The sequence below is a fragment of the Bos indicus x Bos taurus genome, chromosome 16 (genome assembly GCF_003369695.1).
Source record: "Bos indicus x Bos taurus breed Angus x Brahman F1 hybrid chromosome 16, Bos_hybrid_MaternalHap_v2.0, whole genome shotgun sequence".
In the NCBI taxonomy this organism is placed as follows: Eukaryota; Metazoa; Chordata; class Mammalia; order Artiodactyla; family Bovidae; genus Bos; species Bos indicus x Bos taurus.
Window position 1 is genome coordinate 34,167,439 of NC_040091.1, and position 12,555 is coordinate 34,179,993.

Genomic DNA, 12,555 nt, shown 5'->3' on the forward strand with positions numbered 1-12,555 from the left:
GGACTGCAGCCTACCAGGCTCCTCCATCCATGGGATTTTCCAGGCAAGAGTACTGGAATGATAACTTAGCATGGTTATATATAAATTGAAATAGTGATGTAGATATAAATTATTTCTAATTTTCTCATAGGACAGAAAGAGGTATTGGTTAGATTTAAGTATGTGATCTCTAATAACTTGGGGCTGAATCATTCTAATTTTCTTACATTCCCTATTGAAATCAGAAGATAGGAACAACAGACTGAGGTTTTTTGTCCTATTTTATAACAACAGACTGAGGGTTTTTGTCCTGTTTTGTAACAACAGACTGAGGTTTTTTTGTCCTATTTTGTAGAATGCTTTTTAGAGTTCTTAAGATAATGCATTTGATTTCCAAGATTAAGACTAGTTAGTTCAAGGTCTGTTTCTATTGATCTGGGTGCTAGAAAGATTTAATTTCTTCTTGTTTATTGCTTAGTTCATTCATCCACCATTCGTGTATACTGTAGTTATTTAGTCAGTGAGGGCAGACGTTGAATAGAACTTGGTGCTGCTCTGAAAAATATAATTAAATTTCCCTTTAGAATCTCGGCTATATATTTTAACTACACTTCAATAGAGTTATTGAGATATAATTTATTACCATAAAATTCATCATTTTAAAATGTAAAAATCAGTGGGGTTCAGTATAGTCACAGAGCTTTACTATCATCTGTATACTTTCTAATTTTAAAATATTTGTATCACCACAAAGGAAAAAGCCATACCTGTTAGTAGTTGCTCTCCATTTCCCCTTCTCTCAGGCTCTGCTGCTGCTGCTAAGTCGCTTCAGTCATGTCCGATTCTGTGCGACCCCATAGACGGCAGCCCACCAGGCTCCCCCGTCCCTGGGATTCTCCAGGCAAGAACACTGGAGTGGGTTGCCATTTCCTTCTCCAATGCATGAAACTAAAAAGTGAAAGTGAAGTCGCTCAGTTGTGTCCGACTCTTTGCAACCCCATGGACTGCAGCCTTCCAGGCTCCTCCATCCATGGGATTTTCCAGGCAAGAGTACTGGAGTGGGGTGCCATTGCCTTCTCTCAGGCTCTAGAAAGCACTAATCTACTTTCTATCTCTAAGGATTTACCTTTTTCTAGATACTTCATATAAATGAAGTAATATGATACAATATGTAGTCTTTTGTAACTGATTTCTTTCACTTAGTATTAATGGTTTCAAAATGCATGACTCAGTTCTTTTTCCTTTTATGGCCAAATAATATTCCATTGTATGGATATATCATGTTTTGCTGTCTGTCCATCAGTTGATGGACATTTAGATGTTTTTACCTTTTGACTATTGTGAATAGTGTTCCTATGAACCTTCATGTACAAATTTTTATTTGAATACCTGTTCTCAGCTATTTTGAGTTTTACTTAGGAGTGGAATTGCTGGGTACTGTTGTAACTCTATCTTAAACATTTTGAGGCATTGAGAAACTTTTTTAAATTGGCTGCACCATTTTTCAATTCCACCAGAAATGAATGAGGATTTCAATTTCTGCACATCTTAGTCAATACTTGCTATTTTCTGCTTTATTTTAGACCTCTTAGTGTTTGTGAAATTTGTCTTATGGTTTTGTTTGCATATATTAATGCACTTACTGATCATTTGTATATCTTTTTAGAGAAATGTCTATCAAAGCCTCTGCCCATTTTTCAGTTAGATTGCTTGGGGTTTTGTTATTGAGTTGTAAGAGTTATTTATACATTCTAGATACAAGGATGTATATGATTTGCAAATATTTTCTCCCATTCTGTAGATTGTCTTTTCATGTTTAATTACATTTTGGCATATATATTCTGGGAATGGAATATGGATTTTTTTAAAGCAGGAATCTGATATGAAATAAAACCCTACTAAAGCAAGAATTTAATGAATATGCAAAACAAGGTGCATATAAATATAAGGTGTTTATTGATGTAAGAAGGAAATAGAGATTGCCTATAATCAAGGTGCCTCAAGAGCACTTGATTGTAACAGATCATTGAGAGCTGAAACAAAGAAAAAGATCTCTATTTTCCTTCTCTTTGTATTTTGCTTTGGAATAAAGGAGTACGAAGTGCAAGGGTCAGAAAATTAATCCAGGAATGATAAGAAAACAACAGTCTTCTCTCTAATTAAACAAGCAAAACTAGTTAATTTCCTCTGCCAGATCAGAGAACACACAAGTTCTACCATGACCCCAGGGGCAGAAGTACTAATACAAATAGTCATGTGTTTCCTTAATAAACACAGCACCTGCTCTGCTCTAGGCATTGGGTTAGGAAATGAGAATGTAGGAAACAAGACAAGTACAAGTAAGGGTCTATTCACACAAAAATGGAAATACCTAGAGTAAAGCAACTCCAACTAGGAGTAGAGGTTGGGGAGTCACACAAGACTCCAACACTTAGTAATCTAAGAAGCACTCCCACATTCCACAAATGTTTATTGAGCGTGTCATACATGCTAAGCATGGCATGGCGCAAGGCTACAGAGACATAAAACCAAGCAGCTCACAAGCTAGCAGAGAATCACACAGACGAATGAAGGAAGTACAAAGTAGCATGTGCTGGAATGAAACTGCACAAAGCAGGAATCTTAAATTGATCACTGATGTATGCCAAGTACCTAGACTAGAGCTGGTTGCATGGCTGGTATCAATACTTAGTAATATTTGATGAATGAGTGAAATCAGGTGCAGAAGAGGAACAGATCCAGACCAGGAGTAGGCCATTCTCTTATTTAAGCCCCAAAGGCAAATCATAATGAAAGATTTGTTACTGTTCTCACCCCACTGGAAACAGAGGCTCAGGAAGTGTAAGGGACATGCCCAGCCTGCTACAGGTTATAAATGCTGGAAGCCAGCGCATCACCAGAATGTAAATGCTGCATCACCAAAGCACAGTACCCAAACTTATTAGACGATAGCCAATGAAAGAGACCAGTGACTCTGTGTCTAAATTTGTTCCTCCCTGAAACAAACATCCAGTTTTGGGAACATGCAAGGAAGTTCAGGAAATTCCTAACTGAAGCAAAAATATGGGCATTTGGACACATTTCAGAGTTGACCTGGGCTCCTGTCTAGAGCTAAGATCCTTAGCTTCTTCATGGTAAGCTTTACCTCTTGGGTAAAGCAGACCCAACAGGCTGAGGGAATTAATTCATTTGAATATTCATTTATTAATAGAAATAGAAAAATGAGTAAAACACAGTTCCCAAAATCAAGATAGTAGCCATCTAGGCAAGGAGATGAGACAGGTGCAAGTGATTTTAAGTTTCAATATTCTAAGTAATATAACAAATAAATCACATCATAGGAAGACAGAAAAAGGAGAAGTAGCTTCTGGGTGACAATATAAAAATGTTTCAGGACTTCCCTGGTGGTCCAGTGGTTAAGAGTCCATCTGCCAATGCAGAGACACAGGTTCGATCCCTGGTCCAGGAAGATCCCACATGCCTTGGGGCGACTAAGCCTGTGTGCCACAACTACTGAAGCCTGAGAGCCCTAGAGCCCGTGCTCCCCAGCAAGAGAAGCCTCCATAAGGAGATGCTCAAGCTCTGAAACTAGAGACTAGCCCTAGCTCGCCGCACCTAGAGAAAGTCTATGCACAGCAGCAAAAAGCCCGCGCAGCCAAAAATAAAGTTTTTTGTGTTTTTTTTTTTTTTTTTTAATTTCATGAAGGAGATAGTATTTGAACTTGAACCTAGAGAAAGTATAGGACTCTGATAGATAAAGATAGGGAAACACTTCAGCCAGAGGGACCAGCCAGAGCAAATACACGGAGGCAGACAAGGTGAGAGCAGGACCATGGACTGACGATTATCTTAGTTTGGGGTGCAGAAGGCATGATAGCGTGCAAATGAGGAAGACAGAAACGGGAGAGCCAGGTTACAGAGGCCGTGCATACATCTGCCCCAGTGAGATCAGGCTGAATTCCAAGAAACCAGGGGTCCTGAGAGAGACACACGTTTGTTTGTTTGTCTTGTAAGCATTGTGGAGACAGGGAGATGAGTTCAGAAGATACATAAAAGTGGTGCCCAGCAAACAGCACCAGTGCCTGGACGAGGGAAACGGCCATCTGGAATAAGAGGGAAGGACAACACGAGAGACGCTGCAGAAGCCCACACCGTCTGTCTTAGTGACGGATGGGGCGTCTGCATGTGTGCGTGCTGGGGAAAGTGTAGGACTAGCGTTGGATTTTGTTTGTTCTCTAATTTATGTTTTATTGTTTTGTTTTGGGCTTTTTTGTTCTGGTTTTTCTCCTTTAGCGTTTGTCTTTTGTTTTTTAGTACCTGGAAGTTCATCCTCATTCCTAAAGAAAAGTGATTTAAATCCGAAACTTATTCTGATACTCATTGGCCAGGGCAACATTCTGAGTAAGGGTGCGTGGTAGGTGTGGCCCTTCAACATGCTCCTTCCTCAGCCCCATGTTCCTCCTCAGCTGTGCATCCAGTCCAGTAGCATCATCTTCCCTCTGTCTAAGCTGGGACTCGCCAGCACAGGGTGGGGAGTTGTTCCCAAGCATGAGGGCCCTTGACCACCATAACTGGCAGAACATTTGGTGAAGGACCCAGTTCTGCCATGCCAGGAATCTTCCAGAAACCATTTATTTGGCCTCTGATACTAAACAGAGCAGCCTGGCGGACTACAGCCCACGGAGTTCCAAAAGAGTCGGACACGAAACACCTAAGCACTCATTGCATTGTTTGTGTTCCGTCGTTTGGTGTCTTGCTTGTCAGAGTAATGCAGGAACTACAGAAATGCTCCATCCAGTCTTGTCCAGTGGGAGGCCAGTAAAAAAACCAAAGTACATCTTTTCCTTTCTACAAGGAAAAAAGTGAAAGTGAAAGTCACTCAGTCACGTCCGACTCCTTGTGACCCCATGGACTATACAGTCCTTAGAATTCTCCTGGCCAGAATACTGGAGTAGGTAGCTGTTCCCTTCTCCAGGGGATCTTCCCAACCCAGAGACCCAACCCAGGTCTCCCACATTGCAGGCAGGTTCTTTACCAATTGAATCACAAGGGAAACGCAAGAATACTGGAGCGGGTAGTCTATCCCTTCTCCAGCAAATCTTCCCGACCCAGAAATTGAACCGGGGTCTGCTACGTTGCAGGTGGATTCTTTACCAACTGACCTACCAGGGAATCCCTCCTTTCTATAATAACTTTATCTAAAAAAAATCATACTTCTGTAAGATGGAAACCACTTTGAGCAACATAAGTAAAATATCTCAAGTATAATTTGGGATTTTTCTCAAGTCCCTGTCTCTGCTTATGAGCTTGGCATCTTAATAAGTCACTTAGTTTTTCCTCTAGAATTACTGATGATCCTTTCTCCACAATCAGCCCTCCTCTTCCTCACTTGATGAAGAAATAGGAGAAAAGGAAAAACAAAACAAGATTTTTAGACCATATGTCTTGAACATCTTTACGGCCACCTTACCTTTCAAGTGAAATGACTTCTAGCATAAATAGCTTGCTGTATGTGTATATATATATATTCTCTGTGTGTGTGTGTGTGTATACATACTATGCATGGTAATATCTGAGAAAATTAACTGTGTATGATATGAGTGTGTGCCAGAGTCACATAAGTTTAGAACTGGAGAACTTCTATAAAGATAAAACATGTGTGTATTGAAATCCCAAAACCAATTTAAAGGACAGATTTGAGACTCATTCCACCACACTTTGGTTTCTACTTGCTTGAACTTTGATAGGACTGCAAATGTATTTGTCTAATCTCATAAAGAACTGGAAAGTAGACTTGCAAAAATTGGCTAAAAGCAAAGATTCATAAAAAAAAATGTTTTTTAAATAACAACAAAAAAAGAGAAAATCCCGGATGTCAAAAACTAATACTCTAAAAGTTTGTATTTTGTGTCTTCACAGAATTCTCCCAAACTCTTTTGCCCTAAAAACAGAAGCTTTGACATAGACGCCATCTACAGTGTAATAGATGATGCCAAGCAATACGTGTACATCGCAGTCATGGACTACCTGCCTATCTCCAGCACAAGCACCAAAAGGTCAGTGAGTGTGTTCTTAGAACCTGGGCTCCAGGGCAAGGCACGAAACTGAGAACCACAGGAAAAACATCCTGGACACTGGGATGCTCTCAAGTCACAGAAGGTTGCATGTTCACATCTCAGTGTATATTTGCAGCTCACCCAGAATGCATCTCCTCCCTCAGTCCATTTTAAGGACTCAGGGTCTCATCCCATAAATTACTACCTCAGTAATTTACATTATAAGCATGACAGCAACTTTAGATTGAAGATTGGGTTGTGATTTGAAAATTATTTGGAAAAGTAAAATAAATTAAAAATTATTAGAAAGACATTTTTTTAAGTTATCAGTTGACATGTGCCTGAAGGGCATACCGAAACTAAGTAGGTCTGCCAAGATTTTCTTTAAAAGAGGCATCACTTTGTTGTACTCATGTCGGTCTTCCTTAAATGCTAAATTTTCATACTGTCTTTTTCACTTACAGGAGAAGCAAACTTAAAATATATATGTTCTCAGTCAATCCATCCATCTGTAAGAGGAACATAGCATTTTAAAATTCAGAGTATTTTTAATATTCATCACTGTGCAAGTGTGGAAATACTTGGAATAAACAGGAGCAGAATTTATGCCCCTAAATCATTGCATGCATAAATGCATCCCTAGGACCCAAGTATTTCCCACTTTTGCTTTCTTGCTGGGAATGCAGAGTTTGGGTGCTTGTAAATGTTTTGAATAATCCAGTTAACCCAGGAAAAATTTCCAAAGTGCACATTTCTAGGAGTACAACCTGACACCTTTTAAATTTGGAAAATTACAATTTCAAATTAACTATTTTGCTGAGGTTAAGTAATTTCATGTGCCCTATATTGCTTGAATATTGCTCATATTGCCAACCTCACATATGCATAATATACAATTTCTTTATGCAAATGACTTTAAAATTGCAAAAGATGTGTTTCTCCCAGAAAGTGATTACCCCTAATGAAGGTCAAAAAGGATTTTAGGCTGCAAGATACACATTATTAAGACACTTTTGCTTAAAATATTGTGCACCCTTTGAACATTCATGGATTTTTTTTCCCCACATACTTTCATTTTTTCAATCCCTCCATTTCATGTTTTGCCCATTTACTGTTTATTTGATTTTAGATTTGTTTTAGACTTCAGCTTCTCTTTGGGAAGAATTTGAAGCAATAGATTTTGCCTGATTTTCCAATTATTCCAAAGGAGAATAAGGTTAAGTTTATGACTTATTAGGTTGAGATAATAATTTCATAGGATTGACATAACCTTCATTTCATGAAGTTCCTTTGAACAAACAAAATTAAGATCCTTCGTAGCCAAGGGGGAAGGCATAAGCATGGATAATCTAAAATATCTTGGAAATATAATGAGGAAAGAGATTGTGCACCAGCCACAGAGCAATGCAGAGTCAAAGAGGAGGTCTCTCAATGGGAAAGATTTGCATTTTTTTTTTTCGCAAATGAAGAAGGTAGAGAAGGAAAAAAGTGAAAGTCAAGGATCCCATTCTTTGAGACTCCTTGGACAGAGTTGCTTGAGTTTTCCAGGCAAGCATATTGGAGTGGGTTGCCATTCCCTCTCAAGGGGATCTTCCCTATCCAGGGATCGAAGCTAAGTCTCCTGCATTGCAGGCAGAATCTTTACCATCTGAGCCACCAGGGAAGGCTCCAGGGAGAAGATGAGGCTATTCTCAGGAAGGAATGACTAACCAAATGCAGCTGCAGAGGGCCAAGAAAACAGCTAAGGGAGAAGGAGAAGGATACCTTATCCTCTGAATTAGAGGGAAGGGGATAAGGATGTGTGTGCCATCAGGGTAGAAAGTTGAGGAGAACCATGACCAAGACCCCCAATTTTGTGAATGAAAGAAAGAACAAGTTTCTCTAGGGTGGGGTAACAGAATAATTACAAAAGATACAGGAGGTGGAACTAACCCAATACAAGGATAGAGGTTGACAGATGGTATTGAGAACCCTGAAGGTTGAGATGACTTTTTCCAGTAGTCCTCAGCTTTATGACTATAGCAATACATGAAAGGAATAACTGTACTGATCTAGGATTTAGATTCTGCAAAAAGACAAGGGAAGGGAAAGGAGCAACTATCCTTCAGGTAATCAGAACTGAAACTAGGCTGTCAGGGAAAGGAGACCAGGAGGAGCTGATGCATCAGGAAAAAGTAGAGGGATCTTAGATCTGGGGCCCACACAGGTGAAAAGTGAACATGTTAGTTTCTCAGTCATGTCCGACTCTTTGTGACCCCATGGACTGTAGCCCACCAGGCTTTTCCGTCCATGGGATTTCCCAAGCAAGAATACTGGAGTGGGTTGCCATTTCCTTTTTCCAGGGGATCTTCCTGACCCAGCGATCGAACCCAGGTCTCCTGCATTGCAGGCAGATTCTTTAGCATCTAAGCCACCAGGGAAGCCCACACAGGTGAAAGGGCAGGTACAAATAAGAGAGTGAAAGAACTTGATGGACAGGAGTCTGAGGTCAGATATAAAGAGGAGACCTTTGGAGGTAAAATTATTACTCGCAGGCTAAGGTTTTGAATAATATATCATTATTCTAAATAATGAATTGGCCTAGAATTAAGCAAAGATTTGTATGAATAAACAGAAGGTCTACAAATTACAGGATTAAAGAGAGAGCAATTTGAGATTTGTCATTAACATGGGAAAGCTTATTGTTTTTGTTTTTTAACATGAGAACTAAGTTACAGTTCTGAAAGAAGCACTGTGTGTGCTGGGGGAGCAGAGGCTGGCTCCTAAATCAGGTGGACAGGTTGTGGTGGGAAATACACAGCAGGACTTTAGCAGAAACTGTGGCCTAGGAAAGAGTCCAGATTTAGTTGAAGTAAAAAGTTAAGAATTCAGGGAAAAGGCTAAACCTACAGGGGAAACTGTTCCAAGGTCCCAGAGTAGTGGAGGGGCTTGGCAAGAAGAGACCAAGACAGTTTGGAAATAAGAGTGTGGGAAGCTTGGATAAGCAGAGCAAGATCTCATTTGGGGAGCACTTTTCAAAGAAGACAGGTTTAAGAAGCATTTGAAGATGACAGAGTGCTCAAGGATCCTAACTGGAATTCTTATGGAAAGTTGATTCTTCTTACACATTTGAACTGATATCCAAGTAAAGTTGGAGGTGTGTGAGGGTGGCATGCGGTAGTGGTCAGTATGCCTGTGCCCTCAGCCCACACAACCCGAGGCCCTGATAGGAAACCTCATTTTAGGTAGGATCGTACCTGCCTAAAGCACCATTTCTCAATGTTCTAACCCAGGAGACGAGCATTTTATCAACATATCCTCAAGGTTATTTATATTATAGATTAGAGGCTGATTTAATCTATAATATAAATGATCAAGTAATGATTCAGTTAATGTCAGTGCTCTCTGTAGTCTAGTAAATTTCTTTCCCCAAAGTAACTGATTTTCTTTATCTATACGGATATTATTTCTACAGTATTTATATTATAGATTAGAGGCTGATCTAATCTATAATATAAATGATCACATAGTGACCAAGTTAATATCAATGTTCTCTGTAGTCTAATAAATTTCTTTCTCCAAACTAATTTTCTTTTATTTTACCTTTATGGATATTATTTCTACAGGATTTATAAATTAGAGGCTGATTTAATCTGTAATATAAATGATCACATAATGATCAAGTTAATGTCAGTGTTCTCTGCAGTCTAGTAATTTTTTTTTCCTCCAAAACAAACTAATTTTCTTTATTTTATCTGTATGAATATTATTTCTACAGGACTTACTGGCCAGACTTGGACGGGAAAATCAGAGAAGCATTAGTTCTGCGGAGCGTCAAAGTTCGACTCCTTATAAGCTTCTGGAAGGAAACTGACCCCCTCACATTTAACTTTATTTCATCTCTTAAAGCTATTTGCACTGAAATAGCCAACTGCAGTTTGAAAGTTGTAAGTATTGTATTGACTGAGCTATTAAAATCTAATTTTCTTCATGCATCTGTGAAAGCTATAAGCATACACATGTGCTTCCAATCAGAACTAGGACAACAGTCTTTGAGAGTGAAAAATACCTCAAAAAGTAGGTTGAGTAGTTTTTCGAGATAATCATCAGATCAGATCAGTTCAGTCGCTCAGTCGTGTCCGACTCTTTGCGACCCCATGAATCGCAGCACGCCAGGCCTCCCTGTCCATCACCAACTCCCAGAGTTCACTCAGACTCACATCCATCGAGTCAGTGATGCCATCCAGCCATCTCATCCTCTGTCGTCCCCTTCTCCTCCTGCCCCCAATCCCTCCCAGCATCAGAGTCTTTTCCAATGAGTCAACTCTTCGCATGAGGTGGCCAAAGTACTGGAGTTTCAGCTTCAGCATCATTCCTTCCAAAGAAATCCCAGGGCTGATCTCCTTCAGAATGGACGGGTTGGATCTCCTTGCAGTCCAAGGGACTCTCAAGAGTCTTCTCCAACACCACAGTTCAAAAGCATCAATTCTTCATCGCTCAGCCTTCTTCACAGTCCAACTCTCACATCCATACATGCCCACAGGAAAAACCATAGCCTTGACTAGACGAACCTTTGTTGGCAAAGTATCTCCCCCCAAAAAAGGAGACTAGAACCCAAGTTTCCTGGTACCAGCCTAGCCCTCTTTATCCACACTTTCAGTTGCATCCTCTCCATTTTGTTTGAACTTCCTCCTTCATCTACTGTTCTTATTTGTAAGATAGTGAGCAGCAGAGCCTTGGAACATGCACCAGCGCAGACTTCCCCAGCCTGGGATCCTGTCCTTGTTCCAGGTCCCTCAGGTCATGTGCTGATCCAACTCTGCATCCTGTGAGGGAGGCAGGGTTGAGGATTCATACGATTCTAAACATGCTAGCTCTCTAGCTCATCTTTTACTCTCCTCTGGTCCACACATGTAGCATCCTTATCCTCCCCTCAGGGCCCTTGTACATGCTCTTTCCTCTCCTACAGCAATCTTCTCCATGCTTTACCTGATTCATGCCCACTAATCCTTTAGGTCTCAGCTTTCCCCAACCTCCACTGTGGACATTCAACAAATGTATACTGAGACCTCTTCTAAGTAATAAAGTTTTGCATCATGCATGAAGCATTCAGGGACCCAGATGACACAGGCTCCACTGTAAACTTTGATACATGGCTTCCAAGACTGCCTTGAGCCTCAATACCCCAAAGCCAGTCAGAGGAAGAGAAATATTGGAGGAGTGCACAGGAGGCCCTTAAAGGGAAAGTCGCTCAGTCGTGTCTGACTCTTTGTGACCCCATGGACTATACAGTCCATGGAATTCTCCAGGTCAGAATACTGGAATAGGTAGCCTTTCCCTTCTCCAGAGGATCTTCGCAATCCAGGAATCAAACCCAGGTCTCCCACAGTGCAGGCGGATTATTTACCAGCTGAGCCACAAGGGAAGCCCTATGAATTAGGCCTAGAAGAGGTGAAATCCCTGTAGCCTTCATTCTCTGAAGGACAGACAGTCTCTCCATACTCAGCAAGGCCCCAGATGTCAAAGCATCAGAATATAGAAAATAAGACAAAGGTAATACAAGCAGAGGCAGAAGAGAGTACCTGGGGCCTATGGCACATGATGCATTTGCTCCAATGTCCTCTTTTGACTTCCTCTCAGAACCACTCAGCTGTCTCCACCAACCCCTTTCCTGACCCCACTGCACGCCTGCCACTGAGGCACTGTCAGCTGAAATCTCTGGCATGAAATGTTAAGGATTCTTATTTAAGTCTTACAAGAAATTGCAAGGAAAGTAGAATCCATCATTTTTAACCTCTACAGTATTTACTCAGCTTCATCTTTTTGAACACTCATGGTCACATTACTTGAATAAAGCGAACATTAATAGTTTCCTGCTGGACATTTTTTAAAACAGAGACTTCAATCTCTGTATAAGCCAGGCCATGCATTTCTAAGCATCAAGATAAGCATAGATGAGAAAGAATCTTATGGCCCCAATGCCAAGACCACAAATAGATGAAGAGCTTTTCTAACAAAAGTGAAAGTTGGGATCTTGCACATAGCATGTCTTCAGGAGCTTAGGAGCACTGATAAAGCAGATAGCCTGGTAATCCTCATCCTTAGATGAGTATGCACCCTCACCCCTGGCTTTGTGAGTTTGTATCCATGAGGTGGCTCGTGGAAAGACATAGCACTCACCAAGCTTTCCTAGTTAAATGAAGGTTTTTTAAATAAATTAACAAGTCACTTTTGAAATGTCTTTGCTGTCACCTACAGCATGTTAGATGTCTAAAAATATGTCAGTGAATACAATATGATCTCTGATGTCATCTTCAGTTCAGTTCAGTTCAGTTGCTCAGTCATATCCGACTCTTTGCGACCCCATGAATCACAGCATGCCAGGCCTCCCTGTCCATCACCAACTCCCGGAGTTCATTCAAACTCACGTCCATCGAGTCAGTGATGCCATCCAACCATCTCATCCTCCGTCATCCCCTTCTCCTCCTGCCCCCAATCCCTCCCAGCATCAGAGTCTTTTCCAATGAGTCAACTCTTCGCA

General features: G+C 40.7%; 1 protein-coding gene across 2 annotated transcripts in view; it reads left to right on the forward strand.

Moving 5' to 3' along the window:
- Positions 1–12,555, forward strand: part of PLD5 (phospholipase D family member 5) — a 419,990-nt gene that overhangs the window by 396,558 nt on the left and 10,877 nt on the right. For both annotated transcript variants that reach the window (XM_027564717.1, XM_027564719.1), the window contains 2 exons: positions 5,899–6,035; positions 9,793–9,961. In XM_027564717.1, coding sequence (XP_027420518.1) covers positions 5,899–6,035; positions 9,793–9,961 — 306 coding nt within the window. The remainder of the gene's footprint in view (positions 1–5,898; positions 6,036–9,792; positions 9,962–12,555) is intronic.